The sequence below is a fragment of the Fragaria vesca genome, linkage group LG6, assembly GCF_000184155.1.
Source record: "Fragaria vesca subsp. vesca linkage group LG6, FraVesHawaii_1.0, whole genome shotgun sequence".
Classification (NCBI taxonomy): domain Eukaryota; kingdom Viridiplantae; phylum Streptophyta; class Magnoliopsida; order Rosales; family Rosaceae; genus Fragaria; species Fragaria vesca.
This window is the reverse complement of record NC_020496.1, coordinates 7,159,408-7,179,693: the sequence shown is the minus strand read 5'-3', so window position 1 is coordinate 7,179,693 and position 20,286 is coordinate 7,159,408. Positions and strand designations below refer to the sequence as shown.

Sequence of the window (20,286 nt, the reverse complement as noted above, 5' to 3'; positions counted from 1 at the left end):
CTGTACTCCTGTAGCACTATAATCATTCAACGAAGCCTAATCAATTATCAGCTCTATTAGAAAAGTATGCATCTAATAATGATTTGGAGAATCTGTTTAGAAAGTATGCATCTAAGGAAGAATGCTATGACACAAAACAAATTAGCAAGAAAATTCATTCTTCTTCTCCACGAATTAGGTTTTAATATTTGGATAGCAAGAAAATGTGCAAGACCACGCGAGCAAGAAAATGAGAGCGTAATCGTTAATTCTTGCCCTTACAGGAAGAATCGGTGAATCAAATTTGAGAATGACTAGAAGCCAAATGAGGGGAATGGGATGAAGATCGTGGTCAAAGTAATATATATGCTGGGGACTTTTGACCTTGGCATATGTCGATGGACTCATGTGAGTGAATTCTGCGATCCAAAACCAAGAGTGCGTGGTGCTGCAGTAAGCCAGGTCCCAGTCATAAGTTCTTTAGCCAAAATAACATCATGGCCAAAAACCAGACAATGTCTAGAACACCCTCCAACCATGCAACCTATCATGAATATATATCGAATATCTATCAAGAAATTAAACTTATCGAATATTGTGTGGAGATATGAAGAATTTGAACACTCTAATGATCCGGTATGTATGAGAATTATACAAATAACTTGAACATAAGTAAACTTCTAAGATCGCCTGAAAATGGACTGAAACAACATACCGGAAAGGGGAAGAAGTTTCTATTTCTTGCAGTTTCTCCTGGACGCCCTAAATTCCCTAGATGGGGGTAAAAGGAGAAGGTGGAGAGGGGCATATTGGGGAAGAATGTGCCTCGGGGATAGTAATATGGAGTCTGGGAACTGTGGTGGTTGTGGACTGTTCTCTCTGGGGATGTAGTAAGTAGGAGGCAGGAGGAGTCAGTCGAGCCTGGGACTTTGGGTAGCAGAAAATGAAAGTCAGGACGATCCAATTTCCAACGCACTACTTGCATCATCATCTCTCTCCCATCTCTCTCTATGAGTCACAGTCAGAGAGAGAGAGAGAGAGACTGTAAACTGTAAAAGCTGTGTTGGAAGCTTTTCATTTATTTATACATGAACCTTTCACTGCTCTGGAAAGTAACTGGTTCACTTGTGCGGAAAGAGAAAACGAAACTAAGAAAGTGGTTTACCTCAGAACGTTGTAGTAATACTCGTGTCGGGTTAATTATATGAGGTTATTTATTGTTATATCTGATTGGAAACTCATACATTGATGTCCAGGTTTCTGATGAACTGGATTGCTGAGTTTAGAAGAAATATTGATGCAGAGCCATAAAGGATCGAACATGGTGAGCTCAGGTGAAGAAACTCATCATCTCCAACTTGAGCAGGATGGAAAAAATCATATACTTGGATATGTAGCAGTATATTTGAAGCAATTTTTCGGACATCTTATCTTATACTTTTTGATTGAATGATTTATTATGTACTCACAACTATAATTATAATTATGTATATCTAAAGTTGATCGATCGATCGTCTAAACGCATAACAAATTTTTCACACTCAAACTTAAATCGGCATTACATACTCGATGTGTATAAAAGTGATTATTACCGTTTAAATTGACTAATTCAATCACAAACTATTGAAAAAAACGTTTTTCACTTCTTTTTCCAAATAAAAAAACATGTAACTAGTAAGATATTATGAGAAATTCTAAGAAGCATGCACTATATAGGGTTGGTCACTTGGTCTATATATGATTACGCATTTAGCCATTTAGTGTGTTTTTTATGAGTAAAAGAACACCAAGGCTAATACTCAAAATCAAAATGAACTTTCCCTATAATGATAAAATTTAGACCTACACCAAACAATTAAGAAATTGTAATTTCTGATCACAATTTTCTAATTGTTTGGTGGTCACTAGGCTGTACACAAAACACCGGTCGCTGGTTTGGTTTGTGAAATTAGTAGTAGTTAGTTTTAAGAATTAAATTCAGTTTACCCCATGAGGTTTGAGAGTAACTTCATGTTAATCCTTATACTTTCAATTTCATCAGTTTACCCCTCAAACTTTAGAATTTTCCTCAAGCGTGACCAAATGTCCTATATTCTGTCCAAATCGGACGTTAACTGCTAATAATTTTAACCTTAACTGTGAGGCCATTATCTAGAATTTAGGCAAATCAGACCTTATATGTCCAAATCGGACCTTAACTGTTGATAATTAAAAGTCAATTCAAACGGAATATGAGAATTTGGGTACGGCAGACAGAAATTGAAGAGTTCAAGGGGTAAACTGATGAAAATAAAAGTGTAGGGACTAACATGAAGTCACCTCTAAACCATAAGGGGGTAAACTGAATTTAATTCTAGTTTTAATGGCTCAAGAAGAGATGATCCCTACATTACACGTACCCTTGTTTATTACTACTACTCAGCTGCCCTTCTATAAATACGGCCTGCCCCTCTCACAACCTTCCCTACCATAATAATATTCCAGAGAGCTCAGAAGCTAAGCTTGATAGCATTTTCTGGGTAAAAGGGCTAGTCTAGCCTACCTTAGCTAGTAGAGCAGCTTCTTCTTCTTCTTCATGGTGTTAAAAGCTAGTATGGAAGAATCTGTAAAGCTCAGGAGGGATAGCGCCATTTATGCCTTGCTTGGATTACTTGCTTAGTCATATATAGCGCTATCCATCCTGGGTTTCCTGGGTTCTTCTTACTTTGATCTCTCTTGCCGTTCTTGAACTATTTTCCCCAAAAAAGTTAGCTTTGCTACTTAATTATTCCCTTACTGTTAGTAGTTCTACTTTTGTATATGTGCCGTAAGGTTCATGTAGTACATACTACATACATGCTCTAGTTAATTTGCTATTTGGTCCAAACAATCAAATCCCAGAATCTGTTTTGAAACTGACTGAGTTTGACAAGCGTGTACTATATTTGGTTTTATTGGGTCAGCTTTGTTCATCTTCTTTCAAATCAAGAAGCAATTTGAAGCTGCACCTTTTTCCTCCAGAGCCTTCTGGGTTTTGTAATTTGCAAAAGGTCCCAAAAGCCAGGACCCCTCTTTCCCTTTTTAACCAAAAACCACCATCTTCAGCTTCATTCTTCTTCTATTTATTTCCATGGTACTTTGAAAGGTAGTGGTACAAACATGAGAAATGACGAGTCTTACTGAAGGATCACATGGAATTGAGTTGGACTGGAGGATGTTGACTACTTCCCAAACCCAAGCTGGTGATAAGTCAGGGTCGTCATCTCAGATAAAACTACCTAAATATTTAGCTAAAGGGTTTTTTGCAACTTTGTGATAGTTTGTCTATTTTGTTTCCTCTTTCGGGTAAGCACAACTCCGCTTAGTCTTTCCATTAAAATAGCTCTCATCAGTACTACAGCTGCTTTAACTTTGGCCAAGTACTTGTGCTACTTTGGTATGTTAAAGCCAAAGTAATTATGCTGAGGTTAGTTTCTAATTATTAAAGGCTTTATCCATTTTGGATTCAATGATTGCAGGTTGTTGGCTTGTTGCCTAATTAGGAATGAGAGAGAATGAAGATCAGGAGCTCTAATATCATCAGCTTACAGCCAATTAGCTTAGTATTAGTGACCAAGACAAAAAACCAATTATGTGATGTGTGAATCAAGCATTCAATTGTGCATGTAGATTCACAGATCAGAAAATAGGATCAATGAGTTATGGCTTATGAGAACAGAGTGTTGGCTCCTCATAATTGCCTACTCTGCTGAGACTGTATAAGATGAATGAATATGTGAGACCAAATTATTACAAAGACCTCAAGGTTCCTTGAGTTTTGTGTTATTTTCCATTGCTCTTTTTTGGCCTGAAATGCTTCTTATTACTAAAGCTCAGCACAATCAAGCTAGGATATGTAAAGAAAATAAATAAATGTGGATCTTACAAGTATCACTCCTTCTATCTGTCGAAAATAACATGTTCTAATTCTGCTTCAATTCAATACCTTCCTCCGCACTTAAATCAATCCCAAGAGCTTAAACTAAAGCTGGTTTGTACATTCACTAGTTAAAAAATCATATGCGGAGAGGCATGCTTACAGTCAGGATTTTACTTGTATGTTTATTACAGTCACAGTTAGCATTTACTCTCCATCAAAATGTTGGTAGAGATTCCTAAATTCGAATCCCTATTTTCATATGATAATCAAAGAAATGAAACGAACTATTCTAATTTATCAAGTTTGTTTGACTCCCTTTACCATGTAACAAAAGTAAATGGGTCATTGACACTTGGGCTGCACAAATTGGGCCTTGTTGTTCTTTATAGTCACTAGCCCAACAAGAAAGATATTTTTGTTGTTGAGCGCGAAATCTGTCCGTTAAAGTCGTTACGCAACAAAATAGATAAAACGACACCCACCTAAAACATATGGTTCCAGGGAATCCAGGCCTTCTTCTTCTTCTTCCACTAAGAAGAATCTGAGATTCTGAGGAACTGAACACTCCAACATCCAAACACTTCAAAATGGCGAGTAGTGCTCTCTCGCTCTCGCACCAATTCCTATGCATATATTCATCATCAGAAACCAATAACCAATCATCTAAACCACAGTTACCCCTCACCAGAATCCCAAACCGCTCCCTCTCTCTCCGCACCCTCCTCAAATCCACGTCCTCCAAAAACAACTCGACCTCACTTCAAAGCTCCCCGGAAGACCCAAAACCCATCATCAAACCCAAAAGACCCGACCCGATACCGCCTCCCGAATCCTCCTTGTTCGACTCACCGTTATTCACCAACCTTCGTCGGTTAAGGTAGGTAGTGAATTGGCTAAATTTCAAGTGTTTCAGCAATTTTTTAAGGTGAAGTTTATTAACGTTTCCGTGTCTTCGGTCATTTCGTAATGTGATGAGCGGTTACAGAGATGAGAGTGTCAAGTATGATGGGATTGTGGTGGACATTTTATCGATTGCGTTACCTGCTGCTCTGGCTCTAGCTGCTGATCCCATCACCTCTTTAGTTGATACAGCGTTTGTTGGGCATTTAGGTAATTTCATTACTAAGCTGTTGATTGATGTTACTAATTGGTCTTGTTTTTGAAGCAAGTGGTGTTTTTCTTGGGTTTGTGTAGGTTCTGTGGAATTGGCAGCAGTTGGTGTTTCAGCTTCTGTATTCAATTTGGTTTCAAAGCTGTTTAACGTTCCATTGCTCAACATCACCACTTCTTTTGTGGCTGAAGAGCAGGCATTAGTACTTGGCAAGACAAAGGATGAATCTCAACTGATTGGTGATCGTAGTTACTTTTTGTAACTTTTTTTTATAGGAAATTTACCTTTGCTATGTTTGTAGTGTGGTGTGATTTAATCGAGAATTTGGTTTGAAGATTGCCAGGGTGAGAAGCAAAGCAAGAAGTTCCTACCCTCCGCGTCCACTTCATTGGTTCTTGCAGCTAGCATTGGCATTGCTGAAGCTGTTGCACTTTTTCTTGGCTCGGGTGTGCTGATGGATGCCATGGGTATATCTGCCGTATGTCCAACTTAACCAGCAATGAGTTCAGTTTTGTTTGTTTTCTCTATATATTGTCTTACTTTGATTTGGTTATGCACTCTTATGTAGCTTAATTTCTTCTGTATAGTAAACAATTTACAGTGTTTACTTCACATTATGGGATGTGCATTACATCTTAAATACCTGGCTTATTATGTTTCTGGAAGTTTACTGAGGGTTCCTATTGCTATAGGATTCACCAATGCGGATACCTGCCGAGCAGTTTCTTTCCCTAAGGGCATTTGGTGCTCCACCCATTGTAATTGCACTTGCTGCACAAGGAACATTTCGCGGATTTAAGGACACAAAGACACCTTTGTATGCCATTTGTAAGTGTTTTTATGTGTTTGTGTTTCGACTGTAAGTTTTTCCATCAGTTGAACATGTAAGACTAGCTCAGTAGCTCCTCGTCACTTTCCTTTGGTAGCATCCGTCATGCTTATATCAGTTCCTAGTTATGTACTTTAAGGACTGAAGAATTATATTCAAACAATGTCATTTGTTCATTTCTTGATAGACATGGCCAATGATTTTAATGTTGTTGATAGGCATTTGGATCTTCTAGGACTTTTAGAACCATTCTAATATGCTTTGCCATGTCTTTTAGATTTCTTTTGCTCATATTCCCTAACTGAGTCAGTGAGAAGTCACAACCTCTTCTGTTTGATTCCAGGTGCTGGCAATTTACTGAATGCTGTACTGGATGGTGTATTGATATTTATTTATAATCTTGGCATTGGTGGTGCTGCAGTTGCTACTGTGATTTCTGAGTACGTCAATGATGTGGTAAACTTAATTATTCTGATGTAATTTCTATTTCGAGCTCTTGTTACTAGATACTGTCAAGTTTGTTTCTTAGACTCTAACAGAATTTTATATGTCTATTCTTTGCAAGGTATTTGATTGCTGCTATTCTTTTGTGGAAACTGAATACCCAAATATTACTTATGCCTACTAATATTGACGCGAAAAGAATTATCCGTTATCTCAAATCTGGTAGACTCTTTGTAAATGTGTTGATGTCTATAGATATGTTTCTTTCACTCTGCTAAATATATTTGCCATATACTGCAGGGGGTCTTCTTATTGGCAGAACCTTAGCAGTGGTTGTAACTACGACACTAGCCACATCCATGGCAGCTAGGGAGGGCCCTGTACCTATGGCTGGTCATCAGATTTGCATTCAAGTTTGGCTGGCAGTATCATTGCTTACTGATGCATTAGCTCTTGCTGGTCAGGTATGGCATTCTTGAGTCTACAAGTGTCATAGGACACGTGTAATCATATTACAAGGAATAAAAATTACAAAAGAAAAGGAGCTTTCTGTAATCATCTCTCTTCTGTTGATTTATCATTCTGGTTTCATAGCTGCTTTTTTCATCCTTAATTCAAAAGCTGATTAAAATATCCTAATATTGTCATTATATTGGTTTTCTTCACAGACTCTTCTTGCCAGTGGTTATTCCAAAAAGAATTATGAAGAAGCACGCCAAGTGGTTTACAAAGTTCTACAGGTTCGTACTCCTGTCGAATTATGAATTAGTATCCTCGTGCCGTCCTTATCGCTGACCCAGAAATTCCATTTTCTGTTTGAATTTTGAGCAGCTTGGTTTAGTGATGGGCATTGGTTTGGCTGGCATATTATTCATTGGCTTTAAACCGTTTTCTGGCTTATTCAGTACAGACACAGAAGTCCTGGCAATTGCATGGTCTGGTATATTGGTAAGGAACTGCATATGTGAACAAATGTACTAGTTGGTACCTATCTATAAGAGTTGTCATGTACATTAGTTGCATCCCGTAACTAGTAACATAATTCCGTTACACAACTGATGCGGAGACTTTTTGTCAGTTTGTTGCTGGATCTCAGCCGTTTAATGCTATAGCATTTGTTCTTGATGGGCTGTACTATGGAGTTTCAGACTTTGAATTTGCAGCTTATTCTATGGTACTCCCCAATCCTGTGATGAACAGATAATCACTCAGATGATATGTCTCTCTTTTAACCCTGCATTTGTGATGAGTAGGTGCTAGTAGGACTTGTTTCTTCCATGTTCATACTTTTGGCTGCTCCTGCTTTTGGTCTTGCTGGAATCTGGGCAGGGTTGTTTCTCTTCATGGCATTGCGTGTAATAGCTGGAATTTGGAGGTACACTCATTTCGTTGTTAGTGGTACAACCAGTTATCAACATCTAAATTAGAGTTTTGATGCTATGTCAGACATTAATATGTTGAGAACCACCTATCTATACCAACTGAAACATGGTTACCAGACAACACTCTTAATCTCTAACTGATGTAATATGTGGCTTTTTGGTAAACTATTTACAAAAACCTATTGACATGTAGATATGAGTAGCAGAGTGATTGGCTTAAAATGTTAAATGTGTTTGAATCTTATGTACCTCCAGCTAGCAAAGCCACCAATAGCTTAAATTTTCTGATAAACATCACTGCATTGCAGGTTGGGTACAAAAAGTGGACCATGGAAGTTGGTCTGGGATCAGAGGGAGTTGGAAAGTTAGTGAGATGTAAGGTGGTTATCTAGTAAAGGGGGAGAGCTTCTAGTCTGCTCCTACATTGAACGCCGTTGGGGCTGTTGGATACAAGGAACTTCTCCAAAGTTTCATGCTAATGGTGTAACGTTTATCTGTGCTCCGGTGACGACATAGGTTATGCCACAGGGTCAAGTCCTATCTGATTACTAATACTAGCTGAATCAACAAGAGATTGCTTTCCGTGAGCCTATAACAACTTACTGGATATAACATGAAAGGAGTTCGGAAGGTGACAAAAGGTCCGTTCCAAAGTTTCCAAATTTTCATCCTTTGCATTCTTCACCTGGTTCTTGTGCTATGGGCCTTTTGTATGTAGATAGTCAACAGCAGCCCCAGATATATACATTTTTTACTCGGAAAAATTGGTTAACTGGCCATACATTTCAGTATAAAGCATGCTTTTTCAATGCATTTTACAAGGTTAAAACAAGTACAGTGTTATTGAGATCAAACCAAAGCGTACTAAAGGGGGTTTGTGATGTAACAGTTGATTCAGAAGTTTTTTTATATACTGAACTCATTTCAACACCTACAAATGTTAATAAATAATATCAACTCAAATGTAAATACAGTTTCCATCAGAATATATGGATTGAAAGAAATTACAACTCAGTCTCCTAAATTGATCAAAACAGATTTCAGGAACTTCCTGCCAAGTCTTTTGAATTCCCAAATATTGTAAGAGGCATGATAGTAATGCTGTATAAGCCACTGCAGCTCCTGTCTTACTTAAACCTCCATTGTAATAACATGGACAAAGACTACTGCTGAAACTATATAGCACCAGACAATATGGCTGTAAGTAATCAATTTAGCTAGAGCCTCCGTGAGGGTATGAGAACCATGAATCAGGCAATGCATTGTCTTCAAATTCACCCGAAAAGTAATTTTGCCTCAACCAATCTACATTAAAATCCCCACCTGAACATTCCTCCTCCCTATAGTTAAAGCTCCCGGGCATGCCATCTGCTGCCTGCAACTGCTTAGGGAGATTATGTAGCTCAGTGCCATATGTTTCATCAAAAGACAAACTATGCAAGTGGCTGAAATTGTTGTCTATATCTGTCTGTGTTTCAATATCTTTTGAAGGCTTGATGTCAGGTCTTGGAATGTAGGCCACATCTATCTGTTCATCATGTTCCTGCAAGCAAATATTATTATCACCAAAGCCATTATGGCCATTTGGTTTTATAGTTTCTGCAATATCGCCCTGAAATTCATTAGGAGGCAACACATTCTTTTCATATTCACCCAATTTAGCTATCAGATTGTTGCTTGCCACATATATCGGTTCCATATGCAGGCTGTTGTCTCCAGATTCCAGAATCACAACAGATTCTTTCTCCATAGGTTTGCTCATCACCGGCGCGTCAACTATAACATCATTTGAAGGGTTACAATCATTTTCTGAATTGCATTTCACATCTACAAGCGCAGTGTCTAAGTAATCATTGCTGTACCTCGAAAGAATCTTTGAAAAGTCCAAATTAGTACAAGGCTTCTCATTAGGGACTGAATCAAATTTCCCAACCTGAAGATACTTATCCAAGTGATTATCATGACTATTGTTGGAGCTGCCAACGTAACTCCCAGCTTGAAATTCCTCGTCTGTTACATTGTTCATAGCAAGTCTTTCAACTTCAGCATTACTTTGAAGAAGCTTGTCCTGAGTTTCCAAATCGCAGTTGACATACTTAGGTTCCCAGTGCCATACATTTTCGTACTCCCTTCCATTGTTTGTAGTGACTGTAACTTCAACATCGTTTCTAACAAGCTGGTCCTCATTTTCCAATTCACATTTCACATACTTAGGTTCCCGAGGCCATTCATCTTCAGACTCCCATACATTGTTGATAGCGACTGCTTGAACTTCTACATCATCTTTAGCAATTTCGTCCTTAGTTTCCAATTCCAATTTAACATACTTAAGTTCTGAATGACATTCCTCTACAGACTCCCTTACACTGTTGATAGCCAGTTCTTCAACACTGTTAGCTTCACAATGCCATTCATTGACAGGGTCTTTTACAGTTGCATCAAGTACCTCATCTTCTTGCTTTGCCCCTTCAACCATACCATCCTCAAATTCAGAAGCATTATCGCCCAATTCTGTGGTCTCATCCAACATTGACGTTTCCAAAGATTCAGGAAAGTTGAGCCTAGCCACAGGACCATATATGGCCTTTGCAGCTTTATCATAAGCAAGTGCAGCTTCAACAGCAGTATTAAAGGTACCAAGCCACAGACGATTTACCTTTTTCGACTTCAAACCATGTGTATTACTACTTGGCACTCGAATTTCAGAAACCCACTTTCCCCAAATCCTCTGCCTAACACCTCTATAACTGTAATTCATATTCTCAGGCCCTCCTTTTCCTCTCATACAACCCTTTCTAGATCCAAAGGTTGGCATTCTACGCGGCACTGGATTCACCAATCCATCTTTAGCACAACCCAAACTTTCACTGCACTTCTCCAATTTAACCAAAGTTTTAGCCACTTTGAGCCTCTTGCCCTTTTTGCTATCCCTGAAACAAGCACAACCAAAGCTATTTTACATAAATATCAAACTAGGGTCTAAATCAAACAACAAAATGAATGAACTTTAGTCCCCAAACATCTTCAATTCTCAAACAGAACAAACACATAATCAGAGTCATAAGCAAGAAAAACCCAGATGAGAAATTAAACTCTAGCAAGAACCCAGATGAGAAATGAAGCTTTAGCAAAAACCCAGATGAGATTAAGTTGAAAAGCAAGCTCATTTTGACAAAGAACATACCTGTCTGAACTCTCGGGCATCATTGCAGCTTGTGTTTCTAGCTCTCTCTCTCTCTTTGTTATTCAACTCTGTTTGACCAGTCGTCGTCGTCGTAAATATATAATCTTGGTCCTTGGAGAAGGGTTTATGAGAGGGTTTATCTTTTCAGACATAAGCTTTCACGAAGCTTCTGCGTTGGACCAGATAAAAACAAGATTTTTCGTCACTGGTGACTTGGGGACGAAGAAATGATTCTGACAATTCTAGAATTGGATATGCTCTGATGACGTGGCTGATCTGTGGGCCTTGATGACTTATCAGTGGGGCTGTAATTTTGACACGTAGGACGTCTTTGTTAACTTGATTGCCACGAAAGAGTTCCCCTTTCTGGGTTCACCTTTCTTGAGAGTTCTGATATCAATTCGCTTCGTTTGGTATTGAATTGTATCTGACCAAAAATGGAAATTGGAAAACCAACTTTATCCATTTACTATTATTGTTGAATTCCTTTTCGTTTTCGGGTGGGTATATTATTCATGCTTGATGCGAGAAAAATGGACTAACTTGTTAGAAGAACACAATTCATTTCTCTGCATTGGGACATGACTATTAGGAGTGAATATCATTTTCAGACCTTTTTTTTTGTCTTAATTAGTGAGTCTAATCCTGGTTTAGATTAATGCATGTTTAATCCTTTAATGGCCTTACAACTCAGTTCACGTGCTAGTTGTACTGTAGCTCTCAGCTCCTATATATAGTTTGCGATGTAACCCTACAAGGGTAGAACAGCAGCCTTGTTATCTCCTTTTCAATCAATATATCAAGTTTTCTTCTTTTTCAAATCTTTCAATCTATATTTCTATCAATGACACTATAAATACATTTACATAAACGTGAAAGATTAGTATTTAGAAAAAATAGTTCAAACAGTGTAATTTTTTAGAGAAGCTAACTTTTAGTATCTCAACTTTCAAAAATTTCAAAATAGTATCTCACGTTCTTACCTCCTTAAATAGACTGACGGCAGACATATTTTTGACATAAAATGACCAATTTATCCTTTGATCATTTTTTATACTTTTCCTTTTAAATAATTTAAAAACATAGCAAAAGAATTAATTTTTTTTTTCTTTCTGTTTAGTGTTTACTCCTTGTATCTTCTTCATAATAAACAATCACACAATTTGGAACAAGGAGAGGCTGATTTATACTATGTCTCGGTGGAATTTGTGTTTGATTGCAAGGTACTCTTACACAAGCGCTTGTATCCAAGAAAGCCATACAGTGGTATCAGTACATCAAGATATCAAAATGCTGGCATATAATATAAGATTAAATTCAGTTTACCCCCTGAGGTTTGGGGTTAACATCATTTCACTCCCCATACTCTTAATTTTGAAAATTTACCCCCTAAAGTTTCCAATTTTCATAAATCATGCCTAATTGCTGAAATATAACAACATAAATCGCCTTTTAGGACCCTTTTTCTAAGATTTCATGCTAGCATTTAACCTCCCAATTAGACGAAATTTTAGCAATTGGGTCTAATTTATAAAAATTAGAAACTTTAGAAGGTAAATTTTCAAAACTAAAAGTATGGGGAGTGAAATGATGTTAACCCCAAACCTCAGGGGAGTAAAATGAATTTAATCCTATAATATATATGCCCAATATGGGTTGCTACACTTTCCCAAGTTTATATGCATACTAAATGATCACACATCACTGACATCAGGGCCCTATGAGTTTGTGTGAATGTGACTCGCTTGAAATCTTGAATCATTGATAAATGTGGAAGCGCCAGTAGGATATTTGGATCCAATTGACAAATTCAGAAGTACTGGAAAAGGATGAATAAGAGTGACTGCAATTGGGCAATACGACCTTGCTATTCATCTCCATGCAAATACCATAGTCTTCTTCTCGCTCCAACTCAATTTGAGAGAGCTTTCCTTTATTTGTCTCATCTTTCCTCTTGTACTTGGAACAAATTTCTCTGTTTCCCCTCTTCCACATTAGTCAGTCTCCTTTGAAGTTGCAATAATGAGGGAAATATTACACATACTGTAGAACTCTTTTAAACTAGTTGTTCTTTCTTGAATTGACTTGGTGGTATATAACCTCGACCGACCCTTAGATCTGGGTCGAGCTTCACTAGTTCTGGCTTTTTCTGGGTTCGACTGCCTTTCCACAAGCTCACAGAGTCACAATCAAGGTATGCTTCTAACCTTTCCACAACGACGCCGTTTTTTGCTTTTGTTTTGTGATCGTTTAAGGTGTTTTACGATTCTGGATTTGTGTGTTTGTCAACTCTAAGACTTCATTTGCCGAAGGACCAAGAGTTCTATAAGGTGATTCATCATAGGCTTTGCTTGAGCAAGGTCAACAAGGCCCCTCTCTCTCTGATTGATTCGATCGGTATATGCAAGGCCATGAGGACAAGATTGATGTGCTCATTGGGACTGACACTGACGATATTGGCGTCGTTGGTTTTTTTTGGAAATTGGGTTCGGGTTTTGATTAGGTTTGGTTGGATTGTGGAGCTGGTTGATTATGGAATGGATGGAGTTGTCGATGGGTTTCTTAATTGAATTGCTCTCTAAAGAGCCGTCGTAGTGACCGTGGTGGTAGTGATGGTAAATTTACAAGATTTTAAAAGCAATTATGGGAACCTCACACAAGATAACACTTCATTCGATAAATTTACATGTTGATTTTGCCATTTTGACATTTGTACTAGATTTTGCTTCAAACTAGGTCTCATCTTAAATAATTCTCATACTGAAAGCCAACGATAAAATCTTGCAAACATTGACTCCTCTGTGGATTTGGCTCCTTTTTTTGGTCCTTTTGGGCCATGGTTGTTCATTATACAATACTATGTGGGTTGTTCCTTATTACAATAGCAGTATCCACATTCAGTTTCACCACCATTTTATTTCCACGTCAGTAAAATACGCATTACTAATTTCCACCAACAATTCTTGTCTGTTTCCTCCAGTCTCCAAAACCCATACATTTCTTGTAACCAAAAAACCCATACATTTCTTTTATTTCTTTTATTGAACAAGTCTTGAATGAGGTGAAGCTCCCTGCTAATTTTGTAAAGATCATTATGAGTTGCATTTCTACTGCTAGCTTCTAAGTCATTATTAATGGAGAACTCTCGAATTCTTACACTGGTAGTAGAGGAATTAGACAAGGGATCCTCTATCTCCTTATTTGTTTGTGCTATGTATGGAAAAATTGTCTCATTCCATACAATCTGTTATTGAAATGGGTTACTGGAAACCTGTCAAGCCTTCTCAGTCTGGACCTTATATTTCTCATCTATTCTTCGTCGATGATTTGATATTGTTTTCTGAAGCAAGTACTCAACAGGCTCATGTTATGAAGAAGGTTATGGACTTGTTTTGCAATCTCTCAGGCCAATCAATAAGTTTTGAAAAATCTACAGTTTATTGCTCTCCAAATACTAGGTCTGCTCTTGCTAAAGATATCAGTGCAATTTGTGGCTCTCCTCTAACTGATGATCTTGGTGTCTATCTTGGTATGTCTCTTATTCGTTCAAGAGTCACTGCTGCTACTTATGCTAACTTGGTAGATAAGGTTCAATCCAGGCTTGCTAGCTGGAAAAGTAAGACTCTCAACATGGCAGGCAGACTTACTTTAATCTCGTTTGTAACCTCCTCTTTTCCTGTTTACGCTATGTAGATTGCTAAAATTCCCATTAGTATTTGTGATAAACTTAACAAGGAGTTCTTGTGGGGAGGTACTGCTCAAAAAAAGAAAATCCATTTAACTAATTGGGATTTAGTGTGCAGGCCAAAGTGTTTTGGTGTTCTGGGTATTAAAAAGACAAGAGATATGAATCAAGCAATGTTGGCTAAAGCTAGTTGGAGAATGGTTCAAGAAGATAAAGGGTTGTGGAATGAAATTTTTCAAAAGAAGTACCTAGCTCCAGCATATTTTTCTTTTGCATGATTATAAGAACCCTTCCAGTTGTTCCAGTACTTGGTCTAATGTTGCTTTTGATGCAGATTTGCTGAAAAAGGTATTAAGTGGAGAGTGGGAAATGGTTGTAGTATCAGATTCTGGACTGATAGCTGGTCTCCTTGTGGTTATTTGATTGATTTAGCTTTAAATCAAGATGCTATTGATTTAAATGATGTTGTCAAAGATTTTTGGACTGATCAGTCTTGGAATATGGATCTTCTCCTCTCTCAACTGCTTGTTGATGTGGTGAATATTATTAATGCCATCCTCATTGCTACCTCTAATACTCAAGATAAAATGATTTGGGGAGGAACTGCAAAGGTGTTTTTTCTGTTAAATCTGCTTATCTGTTGAGCTGTGCTGAAAATGGTTATCAAAACTACGTGTGGTTGAAGAACTGGTCCATGAATATTCCTCCCAAATTAAAAGTCTTTTTGTGGACTTTTGTTTCAAGCAAAATTCTCACTAATGTGCAGAGGGCTCATAGAAGGCTTACTGTGAATTTTTCCTGTCAGGTTTGTGCTAATACCCCTGAAACGATGTTACATTTATTCAGGGATTGTCCTAAGGCCAAATTAGTTTGGAGTTCTTTCAATATTCCCACTAATATGTTGGCTACCTTCAGTTTAAACTGGGATGATTGAATTTTTGCAAATCTTACTCAAAAAGGCTGCCACATAAACAATATGTGCTGGAATGTGTTTTTTGTCTTTTGCTGCTGGTTCATTTGGAAATGGAGGTGTAAGGGTATTTTTGAGGAATCTTATCGGTATCTGTATAATATTGATGATGTTATCCTCAATTATGCTTCTGAGTGGCTCAAGGCTTCTACCAAACCCAAGCTTCAAGTGGCTAGGCATATGGAGATGTTGTCTTGGATTAAGCCTAGATCTGGGACTTCTAAATTAAATGTGGATGGTTCAAGGAATAGAATTGGTGATATTGGTGCTGGAGGTGTTATAAGAGATCATACTAGAGTTTTGATTCGAGGTTTCATAGTGAATATTGGTGCTGGAGAAGTGCTTCAAGCTGAGGCCTGAGGTTTGTTTTATGGAATTCAGCTTGCCTTGAGTCTGGATATCCCTAACTTGGAGGTAGAATCTGATTCATCTATCCTTATCAACCTCTTACTGACATTGATCTCCACCCCCTAGGAACTATTGTGCTTAATTGTAGAACTTTGCTGCAGCAGTTTGATTCAGTTCAAGTTAATCATATTCATCGTGAAAGGAACACAATTGCAGACATTTTGGCTAAAAACAGTACCTTGAATGCTCATGGCATTTGCTATTTTTAGGAGCCTCATGTGATTGTCATTGAAGCTCTCCTTGATGATATTGCTGGTTTCTCTAGGAACAGGAGTTTTAGTTCCAGCAATGCTGGTTAGTTTTGTTTAGTTGTTTTACTCTAGGCCTTTGGCCTCATTTGTACCTAAAAAAAAAAAACCCCCCAAATACATTTCTAAACCCTGCTCACAACGCACTCCCACTCTATCTCTCTTCATCTTTTCACCCCTCACTCTCTACCTCACATAGAGGCCTCTGTTCATTTGCATTTCAGTAAAAAGGTATGCCTTTTCCTATATATGTAGTTTGATTTTCAGTAAAAAGATTTCATCTTGATTGCCTATGTAGATTACTTGTCTCAACAAAGAAGAGCTTTTTGTTCTTAAATTGTTTACCTTTTTGGTTAAAGGTCTCATCTTTGTTTGTTCTTTGTTGCTTGTTGGCCTTTTTACTAAAAATGTATGCATTTTGATTACCTCTGTAAGATTACTAGGTTCACCAAAGGTGAGTTTTTAAATCCCCTCTTTTGCTGCTTAAGAAAGATGAAGGTTCAAGGTTTCATCTTGAGTCCTTGAATTTGTTTACCTTTTTTGTTGTTGTAGAAATATGAGTGTTAAAGGTTGCATCTTTACAAGTCCTTGCTAAATGTTTATTCTTTGTTGCTTCAAAAAGATGAAGGTTCAAGGATTCATCTTTAGTCCTTGAATTTGTTTACATTAACTGTTGCTTTACAAAGAGGAGGGTTAAAGGATTCAACTTTACAGTCCTTGAATTTGTTTATTCTTTGTTGCTTAAGAAACAGGAGGGTAAAAGGTTTCACCTTTAGAGTCCTTGAATTTGTTTACATTTTTGTAGCTTTGTTGTTGTAGAAAGAGGAAGGTTTCAACTTTACGGTCATTGAATTTGTTTATTCTTTGTTGCTTAAAAAATAGGAGGGTAAAAGGTTTCATCTTTAGAGTCCTTGAATTTTTTTACAGTTTTGCTGTTGTAGAAAGAGGTAGGTTTCAACTTTACCGTTCTTGAATTTGTTCATTCTTTGTCGTAAGAAAGAAAAGGGTTAAAGGTTTCTTCTAGTCCTTTAGTTTACTTTTTTGTTGCAGTAGAAAGGGGAGGCTTAAATGTTTTGTTAGTGTAACTCTTGGGGTATATATAACTGAGCCTTGCGTAGTACCTGATGTGCTTTTGTTGGTGTAAATCTTTTTCTGGATTATCTTTTGTGTTCTTTTATTTATAAAGAGTCTTTTTTCCCTTGATTTATTTGACGATAACTCATGAATAGGAATCTACCAGGCTAACATTACCATTGCGCATGCACAATTTATATTATGGATTGATTAAAACTCAAACTATGATCGTATGTCATGAGTTACTTTGAAACAGGCGCTGAGGCAACTAAGGCTTTGGTAGGGCTCAAGCCCAACCGAAGATTTTGGGGCTAAAAAAAAAAACCAGGTGTGTGTGTGTGTATATATATATATTTATTTTTTTTTCCACAGCCCACTTAATTCCACAATTCCACCATAATCTTTCCCTCTCTTCCTCTCAACAAGACAACGACACTCGCCTCCAGACTCTCAAACCCCTCCATTGTTCAATTTCCTAGTGACTTAGTCTCTCATTTCCTCAATTAATCAATTTCTCAGCTGCTTGTAATCCTCTTATTCCTCCATTCAAGACATGATTGTAAGTGCGATTATTGAATTTCATATGTAAAAAATTTAATAGTTTAGTGCACTGTACAATTTTTCCCCAAATTTGTCAAAGTTCGTCGCTTGATCATCCTTTAATAGTCTAATTAGTATCTAACTTTCAGAAATTTGATGATGGCTTGGAGTTTTGGGCAACGATATGAAGTAAGAACTTTTCCTAATATAGCAGTGTGGTTGGATTCCCATTATTCTATGTTCATTGACGTCTATTTTCATTTCTTTCAAAAACTCGTAAATCATAATAAATGTATGTTTGAGCTCCTACATTTTGCATGGGCGTACATTTGGCCTTCGACCATCATTGAAGCCCACCTCGGCTATCTTTAAATCCTGGATCCGCCATTGCTTTGAAGCATGTTACTCATATGCTTATGCCATGGGTCGGTTTTAGATTTAAGCATAAAGGTTCCGGCTGGTTTTTTAAAGGTTGTGAGAAGAGACTCGAGGTCTCATTTGGGGGAGGTCATGGAGAAGTTGAGATGGGCCTTCGTGTTATCAACAAGAAATTAAAGGGTGGGAAAGTATGATGGAGAATGCAAATTGCAAAATTGTTGGGGAGGTGATGAAAAGTGAGCATTTGGATGCTGATATGTTGAGTGAATCAAGCATGTTTGTCTACCCCACAAGAATTGTTGTCAAAACTTGTGGGGTGACAACTTCACTCTCAATGATCAAGCCCTTGTTGAAGGCAGCTAATGAGATCAAGCTAAATTCGATAGGGGTTCGGTACACTAGAGGCCAATACAAATTTCCAGACTTGCAGGATGATAAAGCACTCAAATTTCATCAAGGAGACAGAAGTGCTAAATGATTTGTTTAGATATCTTGGTGATAAGATCAATCATGCTGGTAATGTTTGGAACTACTTCTCTTGCGGGATAGTCAGCGATGACATATGTGTATGTTGAGGTAGCAATGACCGGTTTATCTACCATGAAAACTTCTATGTTCAGCAATCTGAAGTTCAAAATCGGGGAAGAAATGACAAAAGCTGCTAAGATTCAGGAAATGCTGCCCGGAGCAAAGATTCAAGACAGTGCTTTTGTACGAAATGGATACAGCATGAATGCTATTGAGGGCTTAAAGATTTTCACTATACATATTACTCCTAAGGAAGCATTTAGCTTTGCCTCTTTTGAATCTGGTGGGTATGATTTGAAGAGTGTGCTTGAAGAACTCCTTCTAAAGGTTCTAAAGGTGGTTGATTGTCTTGATCTGGAACAATTTTTTGTGGTGATATATGAGTATGCTGATGAGAAAAAGAAAGAACAAGTGAATATTCATAAATATATGAACACAAACATCAGCTCCATCCCCCTTACGGAGGGAAAACTTGTGCTTCTTACTTTCAAGACAATGATGGAACTAGAATTTTGAAATGGGGTGGGCTGAATTTTTTATTAGAATTATCTAATTTTTTTTTAAAGTTCTACATAACATATCTTAGTTTAAAAACATATCAAACAATCAAGTAGTAAACTGATTAAACATAAATCAACATAATATCATTTGACATAATCAAAAGTTAAGAAAACAAACACTGCTCTAGCAACTGATTAAATAAATATTTGATCTTCAAACCTTAATCGGAAAAGAAAGATACAGTCTATCAGCGCGTCTTAAAAAAAAAAAAACAAGACACAATTGAAGAACTATGAAATCAAATGGATTAATTCATTGAGGAATTATGCAATTGGGAACTAAAATCAAAAATAAAAATATATATGACCAATCATATACACAAACATCCAAATACTATCTTGTTTGGCCTAATTTTATTTTAGCATAATGAAAAAATAGTTCAAAAAAACAAACAATTTATCTTTGTTTAAAAAAACTAAGTTTAATAACATATGGACTAAATATAAAAATTTGGGGTGGGCTAGTTTTTAAAATTTAACTTATTAAACTAAAATTCATCTACAAAATAATGTTTTCGTTAAACTTGAGGTGAGTTATACCCCACCATAGCCCGTACGTAGGTACACCGTTGTTTCAAGAGGGCTGAGGACTGAGGCTTGAGTGTGCATCAATAGGAAGGTTCATTTGCATTATTGGGGATGTAATTTGTTAATTTTCGCTGCAGACTTATAGACATCTTGACTAGCTAGTCAGTTGGTTTTTTCTTTTTTTCATTGCTGCATGTTCACTCTGCTTTATCTGTTGACATTTCTTGGTTTGTAGTTATTACTCTTTCCTTGTTTAAACGCAAGTGTTTTGCAGTTGATACTCTTTCCTTGTTTAAACACAAGTGAAACAAAATTGGAGAAATTTTAAATACACACCTCTAATCTCTTAATACACACCCCTATTATTTTATATTTCATATTAGATTTTATAGGTATGTTTAATTACAAAAACATCTATCAATTATTAGGGAAAAAAAAAAGAAAAAGAAAAAAAACTTCCTCTTTCATAAAACCTAACTCTTCTCCATTATTACTACGCATCAAAAGAAAAGAAATAAAAACCTCTTCTCCAAAATTCAT

The 20,286-nt window shown here is 37.1% G+C and overlaps 3 protein-coding genes across 3 annotated transcripts; 2 read left to right on the top strand and 1 right to left on the bottom strand.

The window, feature by feature from the left end:
• The first annotated feature begins 4,848 nt into the window (after positions 1-4,848).
• On the top strand, positions 4,849-8,087 carry LOC101306362 (MATE efflux family protein 2, chloroplastic-like). Its single transcript, XM_004305058.1, has 12 exons — positions 4,849-4,987; positions 5,072-5,227; positions 5,324-5,466; positions 5,681-5,816; positions 6,161-6,257; positions 6,383-6,483; positions 6,562-6,725; positions 6,930-7,001; positions 7,093-7,209; positions 7,340-7,435; positions 7,515-7,636; positions 7,952-8,087. The coding sequence occupies exons 1-12, from the start codon at positions 4,849-4,851 to the stop codon at positions 8,010-8,012; spliced, it is 1,404 nt and encodes a 467-aa protein (XP_004305106.1). The 3' UTR covers positions 8,013-8,087.
• A 356-nt stretch (positions 8,088-8,443) lies between these two features.
• On the bottom strand, positions 8,444-10,920 carry LOC101313427. The gene is made up of 2 exons (XM_004302515.1): positions 10,828-10,920; positions 8,444-10,573 (listed from the first exon to the last, which is right to left on the bottom strand). The coding sequence occupies exons 1-2, from the start codon at positions 10,848-10,850 to the stop codon at positions 8,857-8,859; spliced, it is 1,740 nt and encodes a 579-aa protein (XP_004302563.1). The 5' UTR covers positions 10,851-10,920; the 3' UTR covers positions 8,444-8,856.
• A 7,765-nt stretch (positions 10,921-18,685) lies between these two features.
• LOC101306073 (S-adenosylmethionine decarboxylase proenzyme-like) lies at positions 18,686-19,174 on the top strand. Its single transcript, XM_004305057.1, has one exon. It carries the CDS (start codon positions 18,686-18,688, stop codon positions 19,172-19,174), a length of 489 nt encoding a protein of 162 aa, XP_004305105.1.
• The last annotated feature ends 1,112 nt before the right edge of the window (positions 19,175-20,286 follow it).